Source organism: Astatotilapia calliptera, chromosome 18 (assembly GCF_964374335.1).
Source record: "Astatotilapia calliptera chromosome 18, fAstCal68.1, whole genome shotgun sequence".
Lineage (NCBI taxonomy): Eukaryota > Metazoa > Chordata > Actinopteri > Cichliformes > Cichlidae > Astatotilapia > Astatotilapia calliptera.
In genome coordinates this window covers 16,044,851-16,064,122 of record NC_137439.1, presented here as the reverse complement: position 1 = coordinate 16,064,122, position 19,272 = coordinate 16,044,851, and the positions used below count along the sequence as shown (strand labels likewise).

The 19,272-nt window shown below is 39.9% G+C and overlaps 2 protein-coding genes across 3 annotated transcripts in view; one reads left to right on the top strand and one right to left on the bottom strand.

The window, feature by feature from the left end:
* The window catches only part of rock1 (Rho-associated, coiled-coil containing protein kinase 1), a 31,349-nt gene extending 21,343 nt beyond the window's left edge, over positions 1 to 10,006 (bottom strand). For both annotated transcript variants that reach the window (XM_026150799.2, XM_026150798.2), the window contains exon 1: positions 9,146 to 10,006. In XM_026150799.2, coding sequence (XP_026006584.2) covers positions 9,146 to 9,256 — 111 coding nt within the window. In that variant the 5' untranslated portion in view covers positions 9,257 to 10,006. The remainder of the gene's footprint in view (positions 1 to 9,145) is intronic.
* Positions 10,007 to 11,936: 1,930 nt separating this feature from the next.
* The window catches only part of greb1l (GREB1 like retinoic acid receptor coactivator), a 44,945-nt gene continuing 37,609 nt past the window's right edge, over positions 11,937 to 19,272 (top strand). Inside the window, exon 1 of the mRNA XM_080292243.1 lies at positions 11,937 to 12,072. The gene's annotated coding sequence lies outside the window, so the exon portion shown is untranslated. The remainder of the gene's footprint in view (positions 12,073 to 19,272) is intronic.

The window sequence follows — 19,272 nt, the reverse complement described above, 5'->3', positions numbered from 1 at the left end:
TAGAGAGAAACTGAGGGCAAGCTGATATAGACATACCAGGAGGAACCATATAGATGGCATTTTAATCAACTGGCAAACTATTAATAAATAAGGTAGCTTAGCAACATTAAATACCCCTAATGGATGTTTATGCATTGATATACAACAGAACCTAGAATTAATGGCCTTCCACTCATGAGCGATAGAGGAAGTAGGATGACCAACCAGGTAAGTGTAGTCAAAATGAAATTGTAAAGCAACAAAACAGTGTACGAGTGATTTCCTGTATGCATGATTTTGCACGTACCATGAAGGGAAAAAAATTGAACTACTTTAACAACCTATCAACAACAAACGGCAGTTTTAGGGCTACAGCTACCGATTATTTTCGTAATCGATTATAGGACGACTGCCGTCTACTCTCAGCAATTTAAACATCATATTAGACATAGTTCAAATTTCATCTGCATACACTTTAATTTTAATTTCTACAGCTTTACTGCAGATATTTTACTGTGTAAAACAAATGTGGTGGAAATGGGGGTTTGCTACAAAATTCACTTTTCTTCACATTAGAGCTTGCTGAAGAGGTGGTTTGATTCTCGCCATGTGACTCCTGCCAACTTTTTCCCCGTAAAGGTTATTTTGGCAATTGCTGCAGTTTCAGACACTTTTGTTTCACTCCATTCGAGTTTACCGTCTCAGTAGCGGCTATGCGCTTTGTGTATGTAGACAAAATTCGGCTACATGTTTAACTACTTACATGGTGACAGCTGAGGGCTACAAAGTTAAACTGCGCATCGAAGCAAAAACATTTACACTGAGGAATTTTTTGTTATAAATCGATTTATTTGATGAATCGCTGCAGCCCTAGTCTGTTTGCTGAGCTAAAAGGCTTCTTGGCCAGCTGTCAAAGTGGAGAAGTTGAGAGCTGTCTTTTAATAGGAGCAAAGTTGTTAAGAGCCCTTTGCTTCAGTTTTATTCTGATAGTGGCGTGGACAGTGGCACTTGTTTTGCTCTGAAGATCCACTATAAGCTAGAGGGCTACCTTAACTTCATACACAACCACACTACCACCGGATTTAATCCAATATGGCAGGGTTGAAATGGAATACGCAACTCGCTGACAGAAGAACTTGGGGAAATATAAATATTTGCAGAATAGAAACTTAAACAGATTTTTTTTTATTCACTTATTCAGCTTTTCAGCAACACCACACAAACACACACGTTAACATAACCATTTATACCACAGATAGAAAATAAATCTGTGGGAAACTGATTATCACCGCAAAATTCAGCATTGGGTGGGAAGCAGCGTAGAGAGGTTAGACTGTGCCGACTACAGCAGAGCAGAGCATCCAGATCACCTGCACATACATGTAAGACGGCCAAGCAGGAGTCATTTTTGTCACAATTTTGTCACAACCTTTAATAACATGCATCAAGAGGACCACCAGTGATTTTTATATTCAGCCAATACCAATAGCCAGTTGCAGCTTCCTGCACATTGGAGAGGCATCCAGACTTGTGTAGCTTAACAGTGCATGTCATGATAGGCAATTTCAAAGAAAACTGTCAGAATCTGAGAAGTGCTTTACATTATCGGGGCTTGTTGCCAGCTCTCTGAACTAATGTGGATTGTAATGCTTCCAAAGTATTATCACCGTTCCACCTACACAGCTGTGCTGCCGAGGAGAAAAAAAAAAAAAACACTGCAAGATGACTGCAACGCCTGGCATGAATGGAGAGTTTGGAAAATACCGCTGGAAGATATCCCTTGAACATGTCAGCACATCATGGATCAACCCATTTATGCGAGTCTGTTTTCTTTCAGATGAAAATCATCAACTCAAACAACAGACACACAAAGACCACCTAGTGGATTTCAACCAGCTCCTATTGCCTGTTTGGTGTCTGCATATTAAATTCCTATTTGCAATACAGTTTTCATTGCAAACTCTGCTCCAGGCTACAGTACCAAATATGAGGCTGTTAGTACAGGAATACTTGAAATACTTTTTCATCATGAGTAATTTAGAATACTTTGCAGTAATGAGCACTTTCCAGGCAAACTGAATGAAAAAAGGTGCACACACACTATAAATTAACACCAAGGATCCAAGTTGATATCATAGCCTTCAGCCAAAAGGCAAAAATGTGACACTATTAATTAAAATGATACAATTACTGAGATTATATGCTGCTATGAACTTAACAAGATGTGCCTGCAATCTATGTTATAAGGAAAATCACAAAAACGATTAACTCAACTCGAAAGGGGCTGGGCAGTAGCCGTGCACAGGATGTTTTATTATGTGGCAGTCTTGGGAAAAATTGCAAGGAAAACAAACCAGAGCTTGAAGTTTCTGCTGATGCTGCTTCAGCCAGTGGGTGACACATCCCTGGGATTACTAACTAATCATATGAAAAACCGTCTCATCGCCCTATTCATGAAATGCGATAGTTATGTTTAAAATAAATAATTAAAAAAAAATGTATGGTTATACGGAACACACCAATGCATTGGCTGACATTACATATGATAATTATTTCCTTTATATCTTAATCCTTAAGGGATAAAAATACACACACACAAGCACAAGCTCTTTTCCAGACATTAAAGTCTGAGTTAAAATTTCCATGAGAGACTCGGCCACATCATCCCCTCTCAGCATGCCAGCACAAGGCATGTGGACTGGCCTAAGTTGAGCACTTCTTCTCACGTCCTTTTCTGCCACCTCTTCAAGACAATATGCTTTCCACATGTGAGCAGCTGAGCAGACAGCCTATTCCACAGCGGGGTGTGCCCGTGTAAACGTGAATGTGATCATACAAACCAGTGAAGCCATTCAAAGCATGAAATAACACATCACTTCCTCTCAGGTAAAGACATTCCAAGAGAGTTAACGCTGATCCCTCTAGTACACTTAGAAACCACCACTGAGACTTTAGCTGGAGTTTTTCTAGCCAAGCACTTTGTCTGGACTACTTCTTACACACTCTGGCTGCAGATAATATCTACTGACAGGAAATCCCATGTGCCTTGAAAGACTGCATATCTAACAACTCTGCTGGATAAATGGCTGTGACAGTAAGCCCAGGAGTGGCAAAACAGGGGTATTTGAGTTTCTTATGAGGTCCCAGTGAGCGAGAATTACTGTCACAAAAGCTTTCATGTGAAAGTAGAATGGAGTAATTCCAACAGTGGCCATCGCTCACTGGTTTCCAATGACTGAGCGGTGGATTCTCAAGCAAAACTGTGCTCCTCTGCCTGCACGGCACACGCCAGCAAATGACCAGTTCATTAAAGGAGGGAATATAGACCATTATGTACGCAGGAGCGCCCAACGGGCATTTTAGCCCTTAGTAAACAAGACAGATTCTGAATGGGCTCATTTCAAAAAAAAGAAAGAAAAAAAAAGAAAGAGGAGTTCCATTTTTAAAAGATTGGACCATTTTAGTATGCATTCCTGCACATAATCAGTCAGTTGAGGGAAAGCACTGCTACAAATAGCTCAGTCAATTGTTGTTCCCATAACTGAATAGCTGAGGAGAGCAGTTTACAACTGACAGCCCTGAACCTTCTGACAATAGGGGTAGATGAAATGCTGACCGTAACCTTCACCACAAATGTTTTCCAAATCAAGACGATACAGTTCATTATCAAAAAAGCTCCAGACGGGTGTTGCTTTGTTTTAAATTCAAAACAAATCAACAGAGCCCACACATTTCGTGTGCATCTTCCAAAGTATTACATACCTTACTTACCCATATGGAAAAGATATAGTAAAAACTTATATGGTTTACTCATGAAAGTGGCCACTTTCATGAGTAAATCATATAAGGCTTACATGATTTACTCATGAAAGTGGCCAATTTCTCATTACTTTCATATATTGTTTTACTAAGTATCCAAAACATACAAGTTTCATTATATAATTTTTCAAGGGATCTTATATCTGTTTTCACTCTTGTATGCTTTTCATACAAGTTTCACACAAGACAGATACAAACTTTATAAGATTTATATATATCTTTTCCATATGGGTAAATACCTTTGTTACTTCCGGGGAGCAATGGACAAATCAAACTTAAATGAGTGCTGTAGGTGATTGCCCCTAGAGCAGGGCGATATGGCCAAAAATATTTATCACGATATATATTTGAAAATTTGCGATAACGATATAACCGACGATATAATTGATGCGAGACAAAATACAACTCCACAACATTACTAGCGCAAAAAGACAACCTTCCATTTATTTTCACTTAAACAAGAAGCTGGTTTTTATGTACATTAAAGCTTTATAAAAATGTAACAGTGCAAATGCAAATTCCTTGCTGAAAGTTTAACCAAAAGGCATTTCCAGTAGAAATGGGCTGACATATCCTGAGCATAACCATGTATAATATCCACTGAAGTTAAAAAGAGGTGCTTTGCAACATTAAACTGCAGTGTGCAGTACGTATTTTTCGCACCATAAGGTGCACGGGATTATAAGGCACATTAAGCGAAACAAAGCAGTCAGATAAATCAAACTTTATTAAACTCATTCTTCTTGCTTCCTCCACTTCTGTACCATTGATTCATTAATGTTGAATTCTCTGGCAGCTGCTCTATTCCCATGTTGTTGCAGTATATTAATGACTAACCTCGTATTGTGGATGGATTATCTCAGTTGTTCTCCTGACTGAAGTTTGGTCCGTTTACAGCATCCTGCCATGCGATTGCATTTGTCTCTAACCATGAAGAACCTTCACGTTAACTTTTATAAGTGGAAAAGTGTTAGTGTTCGTCCTCCAGCTTCACTGTTTATGTTATGCTAACATAGCTGTGTCGCTAGCGATCACGTAGCACATCATTATATACCAGCTAGCCCAACTTCAGTAACCCTACAAACGTCACTGCTGTTTAGTTTCCTGTCTTCATTTATGTTGGAAGTGATAGCAGAGCTGTACGTTTGATTTTTTTCAGAAATCTCTCCGTCAGAACATGCAATATCATGCTTAGGTAACTAGCGAAACTAGCGAGCTAACTTCCGCTAGCTTCCTGCTAACTTCTAACTCCGTTAAATGTAATAACTTTTGTTTTCATGGATGCCTGGAAGTTAAACTTTATAGTTACACCTGGTAAAGCAGCAATGCTGATCGTTTTATTAAAGATGAAAGAATTTAGACAGTTTTTAACTCTAAGTGATGCTGCAGTGTTGTTTGACCTGAAGCATACGGAGTTTAGGACCCAGATTACTCCCAGATTTAAGAGCATCTTAGTCCGACAAATATGACAATAACAACGGCCGCTTGCATGTTCTGCAAAAAAATGTGCTTTGTTGTGTATCTGACGGACAAACACCAAACCAGTTCCACATCACTGAAGTTGCACCATTTTTACAAACCAATTCTGGTTCATCTGTTTCACTCAACAATCGGCCATGTGCGTATGAAAACAAAGGCACTGCGCATGCGCGTTTTACTCCCATTCTATCGCGATATTTCATTTTCCTATCGTTGCCTAACATTATACCGGTATTACCGTGAACGGTATAATATGGCCCAGCCCTAATTGCCCCCATAAAAATACGGCCACTGCAGTACTTTTTGTCAGAGTTACATTAGCCCTGCAGGGGATGCAGCTGTGAGAAAGAGCAGATGCAAAAACAACCGGTGGTGCATTCAAGGTTCCTGCATTCACCAGTGTCGCCCTTATGGTGAAAAGACTGATTTTGTTCATAGTATATATTTGTCACAATTAACAAATGTTCAACAGATAAATGGCACATGTGATGCTGTGGTTTAGAATGAAAGGTCATTACGCAGTGCAGTTTGTTTTGGTTGACTAACACAAAACAGAAGTAGCTTAGAGGACTGGTATATCCTGATAACAATGGCCTGGAAAATCTTGCCTTGTCATATACCCCTTACACAGGCCTATATGCTAACTGAGAACACCACAAAAGGGTGAGTATTATGTCCTCCTGTCAAAAAATCTCTGGTAAATCTAGAACGACAGTGAATTTTGCTACATTATCAGTGCAAGACAACACCTTAAGAGGCAGGGCAGGTCCATTAAAGGCAAAGGTCGTGAAGGCAGGACAAGGATTCACTGGCTGTTTTTCAAAAGTTGGGCCTTGGCAACTCAACCATGCAAGGAAATCAGAACGCAGGCCACAAACATGTTTATGCTAGACGCTCAGAACAACTGTTTTTCAAGGTAAGCTTCTATGAGGCCTTGTTTTATTGTATGATAGTTTCCCTTAATTGGGCTATATCCAGCATTAGACCTTAGTCCGAATTGGACTTAAACAATAAATACAAGTTTTCACACCAGCTGTTTTTATAGCAAAGTTTCTTTATCATTTCATTATAAGGCATAAGAATCACTCACTCAGTTCTGATGTTTTAAGACTAAATCTAAACTAAGTAGAAAAAACTGGCTGATGTTGACCTCCAAATGTGATTTCAACAAAATAAATCTCTGTCTCATACTCATCTAAATGTATAGGAATCTCACCACAAAGCTAATTTATCTATTGCCATCTCCTACACGAACTGAAATATATGCAGCATTTCTGATTTTAGCTCACACTCTAAATCAAAGTCAGAGCATCCACCCTGACGTGCAGTACTCGCACAGTCGCCATCGTATGAATCTGGTTTATTGGCCTTGCCGTTTCCTGTAATTACTCTTATTACAGATTTAAAGCCCAAATAACAGATGAAAGAGGGATCAAACACAGAGGCGCTGACGTAGTCCAAGTGTCAAAGGAAGAACAAAGATGATGGCAGGAAGCCTTTATGTAGTGCACCTCAATTATCGCTCACAGCGAGTCCTAACACATCGATTCATTTATTATAATGCACTAGATGATAAACAGACTCCACTTTAATACTCTAGCGCCAAGTGCAAGGGTACCTGGGACATTTTTCAGTACTTTGACAAATACACAACCAATTTTCATTTTTCTAAAGACTTCGATCATTGCTGGTTGACAGAAGAATAAAATATATTAACAATGCTTAGACCTTTAATGGCAACTGAGCTTTCACATCACAATGTCAGGAATTCTGTCCGTTCAGATTGGCTCTGTAGAAGCCAATGTAGAGCACAATGATTGGGGAGGGGGCTGCCCATCTAGATAAGGCTCTCTTCACTCTGAGCAGGATTTATTTAGCGGGTGAAGATAAGGGCAGCAGGACTGGAGAACAGTGAATGGTTATGCAAGCCCAGAGCTGAGCACTAAGGTACAGGCCAAATGTCACCATCACACATATCACAGGCCAAGCTCCTATAAGGGAAAAGTGTAATCCCAACGGTCCTATACTTCAGAGTGCTATGCCAGGTACAGAAACACAGCCAGTAAAAGGCTTGCATTGTGCATTCTGATGGAGCCTATTACTCATAGCCAAGCATGTTGGCTGCTTCATGCGTTAAATGTCCTGATTCACAGCCCTCAGAAACATGAGTCTTCAGTCCACATAATTTTGGTTTATGGGTAGAGAGCAGAGCCCACACCCAGCTACCTCAGAGCTGCCTGCTTGGGCTCAACTCTCCAGACATGCAGAATGGCTCTGGGACACACAGGGAACTCCAGGCCAGTCAAAGACAAGAGGTTATTTGATTAGCATGGAATTTTATTAAGCTGTGGGTGGAGTTGCATGGTGGCAGAGAGCGCCTCAGCAAAAGGCCTCCATTCATTGATCAGGGGCGATTGCAGAGAGGGGAAGAAAAAGAAAAAAAAAAAAAAAGAGAAAAAAAAACGAACAACACCCTTGTGTGTGAGGCTGCCAGTGGGAACAGTCCCCACAGCTTTTTGCCATTAGAAATGCAGAGCATGTGCACCTCTAGGTGAGTTTAAGAGCCCCTTTTCTGCAACACGATGGGAGGTCAGTGCTAAGCAATTTTTCTTAACTAAAGACCACTATCTGTAGCACCCTGAACACAAACACTCTGGGATGTGTGGGTGGGGTTTTGGGACAAGCCCCTTTTCCTATAGGGCTTTCCTTACTTCATTTGTTTAGGAAATTAGTCCACTCCTATATCATAAAGTCAAGAGGAATCAATCAAAGAGCCACGTAGCCTCAAGAACTATTAGGATATACATAATAATATGGGAACTGTTTATTTCTTGCCACTTCAGTGGTGTGCCCAAGGCGAAAAAGTAGGTCAGACACGAAAACCCAAAACATAGGTTTTAAGTCAGTAACTGGAAATTCAAGGCAAGTCCATCCGTCCCCCCAGCCGATTACCTACACTCATTTTGATTCTACCACAACAAACATCTGAGCACAACCGCTCCCTTTAGTCACAAAGACGCAAATCCGTGCGAAAACACGCAGCACGGCTGTCACTGAACCTGAAACGCTCCTCATATCAACACACCCTCGACGTAACAACATCCCCTCCACGATGAGTCAGTTTCTGGGACTGCTGCACGTAATAAAAACCAATAAAGGTGTTGCTCCAGGCTGAAGCACGTGGCAACAGCCGCCTTTCTTTTAAGATAGGAGTCATTTCGTGAGTTGTCATCCACAGGCAGGAAGCAGCCAGGAAAAACTCTAGCCAACAGGTGTACTGATGCAGCTGAAGCTCTGCAGGTTAGAACAGGCTTGAAGAGGGCCTATCACTTTATATGAAGCTGAAACAAACAACACATCTAACTGGTCACCTTTTAAATGCTCTAAGCTGCACACTGGTGACCAAAAATATATATATCACAATCGGTTTGCAGCGCAAGGCAGGAAACTCACTAGTTGATGGGTTTTAACTTGCCTAAAACAAAAATATTGTAACGAAGTGTGTGTCTCTGTGCCATCTGTCCAGCTTATTAGTCATTACGTTACAATTATTCGTTATTTTTATTTTAAACTAGCAGAATACCGCAGTTAAAGATTGTTATTTCCACCCTATTATAGTGTGCGTTTTTGCCTTCGATTTTGTAAAGTATCTGGAGGTGTTAAAATTAATACCCCTAGTTTTTACATGCCAGTGCACAGGTGTTCCAGCTAACTAAATGTCTGTATATTCTGTGTCAGCAATTCTTCAGTGACAAGATGAAGTGTGCTGGTCTCGGAAAGAATTTCTGTTCCAAGGACTACACTGACCCCGAAATTGGCTGAATCGCTACGTTAGCCACTTTAGCCCGCTACTATGCTACAAACTTACCAGCAGACAATCCGTGTTTATTTCTGACTTTGGGTCTTTCAACATGGCATCGATCTTTTCAAATCGAGCCTCCATCGTATCCCCAGCAGACATTTTTGCTGCAAAACTCATTCCCGACGTTGAGTTATGAACAAAAACAGCCCAATGGCGAGTGGCTAGCTAGCTTTAGCAGCTAGCGATAGCTAGCTAGCTAGCCAAATGTCCCTTTCTTCTTCTGAACTTTCCGCCGCACTTCAAAGAAAACACATCGTTCTCCTGGAGCTTCCACACGCTTTAAGGTTGCATTGAACATGCAAAAGCCACATTTTCGGATTTGAAGTATGTGTCCCCGGTACGAGTGGCAAACAACTTTAGTGGCAAAGATAAATGCGGCGACAGATTAGTCAGCCTCCGTGGGATGCCGCTGAGGATAAGGGCTTAAAATGTTGGTGCATCCAAACAAAAGGCAGTTAAAACGTGAATGCACCGTCTGTCTGAAAAAAAGCACGATTTGTTGGAAAGCTAGTCCTGTGCCGTTCCCATATCTATGCCAGGCCCCTGCAGAAAATGACAAACCAATCTGACAGCTCAAAAGTAGAAGTGGTGGGAAAAAAAACTTCTGCTTCTTCCAAATTTCGATGAGTGTAAAGACGGAGTCGTTACAACGTTTAAAGGCACTCCATCCGTAGCGTTGCGTGCGCTGTCACTGAGCCTCGATTGCCTCCCCGTCCGAACTGCTTTATCCCTCAGATGGAATACAGACAGATTGGGTTTGATGTGTGTTACTTTTCAGAAAACAATCGCAGACGATGCCCGATTTTCTCCAACAGTCTCGCCAATATGTCCGCCTTCCTGTTCAAACACCCCTGAGAAGATACTTCAAATGTCAGGTACTGGGCATGCGCAAGTCTACATCACAAACTGGAAGGCAACACGTTGCTGCTCCCAAACGTTAAAAAGTTGCCTAAACGTTATGATCTCACTGAAAATCTACCATCCGAGGAAGAATAAACTTAAATTAAGTTTAAAAATATTTATCTTTAATGTTGATATATAGAGATTCTATTTGGTTCTTTTTTCTTTTTTTTAAAGACTTTTAGAAATACTGTTGGTTAGACTGTTAATAAAAAATAATGTTCACGACACAAACAGCAAAACCATTCATCCGAATATCCATAGGAAGTACTATAAACACTGTATCTAAATGTTATGACAATTACATAATAATAATAATAACAGCATATATTAGAATAATATATTATTAATTGTAATGATTATATTATTACTAATCTATATATATTTTTTAATTCCTGATGTTATTTTTAAGTTAAAGCTGAGCTTTAACTAGCTTAATCTATTCTCCACTGGCTTACATTATGTGCAACAAAACCACACTCTCAAAATTATTCTTTCATAACTAACATGTACAGTCAGTTATGAAAGTTTACATAGACTCATCTTGCCCATAACTGTCATGGCAATTTGGAACTTTTACTTATTTCTTTGGATGGTTCTTTTTCCAGGGTGCAATGGTTGAGCAGCATACATCTAAAGAAATACTTGGGTGCGCAAATTTTAATTTATTTTAGATTTTCTCTACTCCACACAGTGTCAAGAGTACATATACAGGCTCAAATATATACTTACACTCAGTTAAATCTTTTAATAAGTGGTGCTGAGGTTCAGCAGTATGTTAAAAGACATAATCTGGGAAGGTCTCTTGGAGCTATTTCTAAACAACTGCAAACTCAGATCTGCAGTTCAAACCAATATACTGATGTATCATCACTTTGGCTCATCTTCCAGACTTTGGCTTTCACCCTCAGATGAGAGGAAATTGGTTAGGATGTCCAGGAACAACCAAAAGAGCCAAACAAGAACCACCAAGGCTACAGCCTGGAAAGGTTTGGAATACAGTGAAGCACATACTTCTCTCTCTGATTTAATGTCTGTTCATTTGTTTCCTGTAAATGCTGCACATTTTTAAAAGCGCATCTATTGCACAAGAATTGTTTGCTGTACTGCGTAATAACTTCTTCTTGATGTCATACGACAGGGGGCGATGTTTTACAATTTATCGAGAGAGCTCACTCGTTTTCAAGAACTTGAATAAGCCCATTGAGCTTGACTTTATGACAAGGGGTGCAAAGTCCACATGTCGCGTATGTTTCGTATTCATATTCCTTTATATGACCAGAAGTATCTATCAAAGCTATGCAGCATTAAAGACCATGCTTTCGTGTACCCCCAGTGTATTAATGATTTGTACATACAGAGGGATCTGACAGCATTTTGATCTGAAAACCAAAAGCAGGTTTTGAACAGTTTGCGCAATCACCATACAATCACCTAAAGGTATAAGTATGCATGTTTAAAAAAATGCAACTTAAACATAACCTTCATTTTCAGGTGTGTGTAGATGTATGTTCGTGTTTCGGTGAGATTGTTGACTCGTTCTTTTCACTTTCTTGGCATGTTTATCATTAGTCTTTCGTGCAAACTGTTTATTTTTCTTATATCTGCGAATCAACCGAGCAAATATCATGCTGTCGACGCTATATTGTAACGTAAAGTTAGTAGTACCTAATATAGTTCTTACTGCACGTTTAAACTATAATAAAACAAAAAACAAAAAACTACTTATACATGTCGTCGATGGTTACTATTCATTTACTAGCTTTGGACGACCTCTTTTGCCTTTTTCCTCCCATTTGATAAACAAGCGATCACAAAGAACAACCTTAGCCGAACTTCCGCTGATTTGAACCAAACGGTACGTACTGTAGCTTCCTGACGTCACGTTGTTGCTTCGTCGGCTGTGATCAGCTGTGAGCAGCCGAGCGCCCAAAGCAGCAGCAACGTTGATACTGGCGTCGGAACCGGAGAGCGCAAGTTTACACACGGACCCCAATCCCCGTGGAAATGTGACTTTCTGCGTTACATATAAGGTAGGCTTGCGTTTGAACTGCGTTTTTTTTTTCTTATTTTCCTCGAGGCCTTAATTTGTTTTGGTGCAAATCGGGATGTCATTGATGTTCAGCTGTAAACGCTGGCTCTCTCTCTCTCTCCCTCTCTCTCTCTCTCTGTGTGTGTGTGTGTGTGTGTGTGTGTGTGTGTGTGTGTGTGTGTGTGTGTGTGTGTGTGTGTGTGTGTTTATATCTTTGTGGGCACCAAAAATTGGAAGTTTGCTATACTTGTGGGGAACAACAGCCCTTGGACCATAATCCTTGTCCTCACAGCTTGGAAGGTTGTTGTTTTTTTGTTTGTTTGTTTTTTATAGGTTTTAGGGGTTACAATTGGGTTATAGTTAGGTTTAGGGTAAAGGATATGGTTAGGCATTCATTTTTCATAGTTAGGATTGGGGTAAGGGGCTAGGGTAAGCATTATGTCAATTAGATGTCCCCACAAGATGTGTGAGAGAGAGTGCAGCCAAGCTTTAACATGATCATTTTAGCAATCAGTCCATTTATCCACTGTGATTGCTTCAGTACTTGTTGGTAATTATTCATTGTTAGGAAAGCCATGCCGACTATGCCTGGAGCCAGGTCACTAATACTTGTGTGTCTGCTGAATACTGTAACAGTTGCCTAAGGCTTGGTGTTGAAACAAGCTTCAACAGCTTAGATAAAGTCATATCAGATAAGAGTGAGCAGCAGGTTTATTTGGAGCCTGTGCATATTACAACATTCTTCCATCCACAGCACATTTGGCACTGTACCAGATGCACGGGGGTGCTTACAGTAGACGTTCTGCTTATTTTTTACTGCTTCACAGCAGGAACTTTAAATGAGTACAGTATCACATGAGTAATCATTCATTTGTCAATTAGCTGGGTGGCCTGTCTTGCGTGGAGCACGCGCAGCCCTGTCAAAGAGGACAAGGAATGGAGGGGTCAGGGGGGCTCTGAGCGCTGACCATCTGGCCCTTGGGGGGCTGGTTTCCTCACTGGCTGCCTTTGTTCCTGGTGAACAATTGGGACTTAATCTTGGTGGAGATAACTAAGGCCCCATGACAGCATTCGTGCACTAGGACAGGTCTCTCTCTTTAGCCTTGAAGGAGATATCTCTTTCTCATGTTGCTTTGTGAAGGCTCTGACTGGCTTGCTTTCAGTGACTTTTGCATCTTAACTTTTTAATCTGCAGTCTCAAGTAAAGCTTTAAAAAATTCTAAACTGTTGTTTCATTAAACACCTGAAGGTTCCCTCCCTTTTTCATAAAACCATGCACATTGGATCGTTCAAAACTACAAATTAAGTAAGATGCACCTCATTTCTGTTTGCCTTCAAACGATGTCCTATTTAAAATAATAACACATCTTATTTGGGCGGAGCATTATCCGACCTTTTCTTTCCTTACGATGCTGGTCTACCTTCCTTTTCTTCCCCATCTTCTCATCCATTGTTTTATTGTGCTGGAAACCTGTTATGAGGCAAAGAGGTTTTCCAAAAATGCAGCATGACATTTCGCTTGTGAAAAAAAAAAATTAACCAGGTTGTAGATAAATGACTATGTCACATCCATTCGTGCTCAGACAATTGTCACCAGGGTAACAGATTTATTTATTTTCCTGTTATTATTCTCTCACTGTAATTTTTGGGGCTCTGCTTTTGGTGTTCATGTCGTGTTGTTTACTCAGTTGGCCTTGTGCCTTTCTCTTTTTTTCCTTCACAAAGAAGATTTGTGTTCATTTGCTGTTATGATAAACCGGGCTCTGTCAGATCACTGAGGGTTGTATTCACTGTCATAACAAAAAGATTCAAACCGACTGACTATCCATTTAATCAGTAACATAGTGGATTCAGATTCCATGGTGGCTTCAAGCAAATTTTATATACTGATCAATGAAACTAAATCAGATCATCCATGATACCAGTTTTGAGATCACAAAAACACCTCCGGGGGTAACCAGCAGATGTTTCTGTTGATCCTTTCTGAAGTACTTTTCAGTGAATGTGCCCTTTTCTGATCACGAGTGCAGATGGCACGAGGGACAAAATCCCAACTAAAGAGATCAGCACTATTGTTTTCACACTTCTTCGGCTGCAGTGTGACAAGCCCCAGAAAACAGGTGGTCCTCAATATAGGCGCCATTCATCAAATTGCTGAGGCAGGAGTCATGACCCTCTATTCAGGTTTTATCCTCATATCCCGTGTTGTCAATACGATTGTGTCACCAAAACCTGTTCTGTCATCAAAAACGTAGTTCATTAAAATATCAGTGTTTCCATCAGTGCCACAGCAAGAAAAAGTAAGCACTAAAATTTGACTTGCTTACTTAAACAAAAGTGTGTAAATTTTGTCAGCAGAACATCCTAAAAATATAAAAAGTTAAAATATTCAGTATATAAAATGTGTGTTTTTACATTTATTTGTATTATTGAAATTATTACTGCATCTGCATTAATATCTCGGCAGCTTAACTGTTGCCGTTGTTTGAGGTTCAAGCTAATTGATATTGTTTTATATTTATTTTGTAGCTTTTTTAATTAAAGAAAAATTCAATTTAATGCATTTGTCTCACATATGTTGTTCTGTAGTGTGACTACAAGCTGGAAATGCAGTAAATTTCCATCCCTCCCTCGTAAAGAAGCATTACGTCCCACTTCTTGCAAACAGAGGTCAGATCTCCTACAAAAAAAATACTTGTTGGTAAATGCAAATAAATTACAGATAAATCGAGGTTCACTTTCAGGAGAAGAAGATGTTTTCTGATTCCTAATGAGATCTCTTTAGTGCTTTTTAGCAGTAACTGTGTCTGATGTGACTAGCTAACCTTACCGTGTCACTGTATATCAAAGATTAACTGGCCCTTTTCAGCAAAACATAAAAATTCAAAGAGCATCTCAGCCATGATGTGCGAAGCCAAACGTGTTCCACATGGATGCTCGTAAACCTTTAACCTGTCTTTGTGTTTATTTTTATTGGGGGCCAAGAATGCCAGGAACACTGTGTTCACTTGTAATGTTGTGAGTCTAAATAAATGAAAGCAAATATTCAGACTACAGGGGCCACGTAAGGGCTGTATGTTTTTCTTTCTTCTGCAGAGAATCACATCTGTCTCCCATTCTATTCACTTAAAAAGCAGCAGAAAGAACAGTTCACCGTGTGTTTTGAAGCTCTCATTCATCCGAGTGAATATTTAATATTTGGCATCTTGCTAATTTTAATTTTTCAATATCATCTCTGCAGAACCATGGAAACAGCAAACACTGTAGAAAGTGGTCCTCCATGTTTCCTTTTTAATGATTGTCTCTTGAAAAATGCATCATGAAAGGAAGAAGAGGAGAAGCACAAATAAGGTTTGAGAAGAGCTGGTGAGCCTCCAGAGGGGAAGAGATGGGAGAAAAGGGTGAAAAAAGAAGTGGGAGTGATGAAGCTAGAAACAAGGCAGCTGGATGCAGACAGAATATCACTTTTCTTTATCCAAACCTGACACTTGTTGCTGTTGGATTAGTTAAATGTGTAAAACCTGAGTGTGAAGAGGAAAGACCTAAAATTGTAAATTGAAACTGTATGTACTGTATGCTGGTGTATGACACGCCTGACAACTGGATCATTAAAGCCAATTTCACAAAGGCCTGTGCCCCTCCCCCGGCTGAAAGGAGATGTCAAAGGTCTGTGACCTCTTCCATTTATGTGCATTGATCCCGCTACCGGGGGAGGGCTTCCTCCTCTAAGCCCTCCACCATCAGCTGTTATGTCTTAGTTTCACCTGCAGGAAACTGAGCAATTATATCTGTTTTTTTATTTACTTCAGTACACATTTCTTCTCTCTTTACCAACTATTGTCATACACGTAAACAGAAATTAGTACATAGTACTTATTTAGAGCCAAACCTGGGATTTTATGGCAAAGGAGGGTTGTACGTATTCAGTAGCACACTATAAGGTTTGATGAACAAAAAATTAAGTGGGCATCAAAATCCAGAGCAATTTAATTTAAAACTTAGGCTACGTCCACATGTACCCGGGTATTTTTGAAAATGCAGGTTTTTCTATGCGTTTGTACCTTTCGTCCACACGTAAACGGCGTTTTTGGTCACTGAAAACGGAGATTTTTAAAAACTCCGGCCAGGGTGGATATTTTTGAAAACTCAGTTTTTGCATTTATGTGTGGACGAGAAAAACGGAGAAAACGCAGCGTCAAAGGTGTGCGCATTTTTTGATGTCACACTGTGCGCCACGTTATTGTTTCGGTGAAATTAATTTCTACAATACTATTACTGTTAATTTTACTCTCTGCAGTGTTTAAATGCTTACATATACACACACAATTACTGTCCCTCCACACATACGACTTGGTTCTGCTTCTATTAGTGGTGTGCGGATCGATACTGAAATATCGATTCTTCCGATACCAGCAATTTATGTTCTAGAATCGATTCTCATATTATAATATCGATATTTTAGTACTCTGGGTTAAATTTGTAGTTCTTCCATTAAAATGAACGCAGTGGAAAGAAACTATACAATTCGGATCGTCTAATTTGGAAGGAACTACTTCCTCTTACGCCTTTCATAGTCATATGCGGAATACGGCTGTATAAATGTGTGGCAGCCCCTGGCGTGCACACTCACAACAATGGCTGAGCGCAAACAGAGTCCTGTGTGGACACGTTGTTGTTGCAACACCACTGACCTCGTCAAACACCCCGGAGTAAATCACATCACAGAATATGATAAGCTTATGTTGAGGCGAACTGAAGACGAGGACAGGGACAGGTGCTGCTAGGGCGAAACAGACGTCTCTCGCAGAGTCCTTTAGTGCTGCAGGCAGGCAACATGCTCAAATAGCGCACAACGTCAGTTTTTTTTATTTATTTCTATATGATTATTCTGCATTATTAAGCAATAAAAACAAGTTGTCTGATGTCCTCTAATCATTATGAAGCAATATGGTTATGTTATTATTACAATTACATAATACAATTATATATTGTATTATGAAATGCAATGAAACATTAAGTTTTTGTACAGAGTATCGGTATCGGATCAGTATCGCCGATACCACCCTGAATTTTACTTGGTATCGGATCGGAAAGGAAATCAGTGGTATCGCACATCACTAGCTTCTATGCCCCAGCTTTGTTACTTTTTCCCACCGAGGCTTCGAGACTTCTGATTGGCCAACATTTCTGCACGGTTAGGAATATATCGCCACCTGTTGCTTTGGCATGTTCCTAGCAGCGTTTTCCTTCATTTCTGCCTTTACGCGTGGATGGGATTATTTTTAAAACGAAAACGGAAAATCTCCGTTTTCAAAAATACCCGTGTACGTGTGGACGTAGGCGTTTCTGTTTGAAAACGCATCGTTTTCTCTCCGTTTTGGCCTCCCGTCCACACTGAGACGGCCTTTTCCCCAGGGAAACACGCAGCATTTTGAAAACGCTCTCGAAAACATACAAACATTCAAAACGGATCTGTCCCGTCACAGTGTGGACACTCGAAAACGCAGACTTTCTAAAACGATGACGCATTTTAGTCATGTGATGCAGTCATGTGACCAATTAAACAAAGATAGTGGAGCGCATTATACAGCAGTTGTTTTGATTGCTCTCAATTTTGACAGCCCTAAAAAAGATTAATATCAGTTTGTACATGCTCCAGATAGCTTTTGTTCAAGTTCTTTAATTCTCATTCGCTTTTGCGCATGCACAGTACTGGAACGTAAGCGTTTTCGGCCGTTTCAATGTGGACACACAACTCTGACAACGACTAAAAACACTAGTGTGGACATAGCCTTAGGCTGAACTTAATTTAACTCACCCCTTAAATAAAATGCAGATAATTAACTGTTTAACGTTATCCCCTCAGCCGACCATGAATTTGTGCTTCTGGGTGAGAGTCTGCTTCACACCTCAGTGTTTACGGCCTGCTCAGGAGCAAAGGGGAAACGGAAACGATGTAAGGATGAAATTCCTCTGAGCTGAAAGAATGCCCCCTTTTTTTCCCTCTCTCTCAGTCCTAGAGTGATCTGGCTTTTTGGGATGGATGAAAGGAACTTATAGTCAAGAATGTAGGACATGTAAAATGTAGAGGTTAGTGATGGGATTTCCGGCTCTTTTTAGAGATCCGGCTCTTTCGGCTCGGCTCACTAAAAAGAGCCGGCTCTTTCGGCTCCGAACCGGCTCTTCAGGTTGTTTTGTTGCTTTAATTAATTTATCATTAACAATAATATAAAATTATGCAGAAAAAGAATTACTAATGTAAAAAAAGTGGTTTTATTTATATATGTTTATATATGGCCCCTAGAGACAAAGCACGTACAAACTCTAAAGCATATACAAACTCCAAAAAGCACGTACAAACTCCAAAACACATTTCTAGCGTTAACTAAACTTCCAAAACAGAGCTACTCAGATCACTTAAATTACACAATTGAAAGCATGTGTGTATTGTTTGTGTATTTATAGACAAGCACTCATATTTATTCAAATAATTAAAAAAAAAAGTTCTTGTACCTGTTACTACCACACACCAAATCCGGTTGTTGATACTTCCTGGCTTGTGTAGCCACTAGGTAACAAAAGCTCAACACTGCGCCCTAGCATCCTTGAGCACTTCTGTTGTCTTTTGTACGTGATTCTGAGTTTGTACGTGCTTCTGAGTTTTTACGTGTTTTGGAGTTTGTACATGCTTCTGAGTTTTTACGTGTTTTGGAGTTTGTACATGCTTCGGGGTTTGTAAGTGCGTCTGAGTTTTTACGCGTTTTGGAGTTTTTACGCGTTTTGGAGTTTGTACATGCTTAGGAGTTTGTACGTGCTTTGTCTCTAAGGGCCACCATAAATATACTTTATTTATTCACTCCACATAAAATGTAATAAATAAATCATATAATACAAAAAAACAACTATTTACATTTTAAACTTTTAACTATTTAAATTTTCAGCTTTTTCCTTTTAAACAAATTTAACGTGAAACAACACAAAACACTGCAAACCACAACACAATTAAATATAAATTAAAATATAAAAACAAAAAGAAAATGCACATTCTCTGTCATATGGGCCGGCATGATTTCTGAATCCTTTATCATCTGCAACTGAAAATAGTGGATGATTACTATACCTTTCTAATGTGATGTTGTTGTCCCTTGCTCTTTTTCTCTCTGGCTCTGTTCCTGTGCTACTGCGAGTGTAACTAACGCCC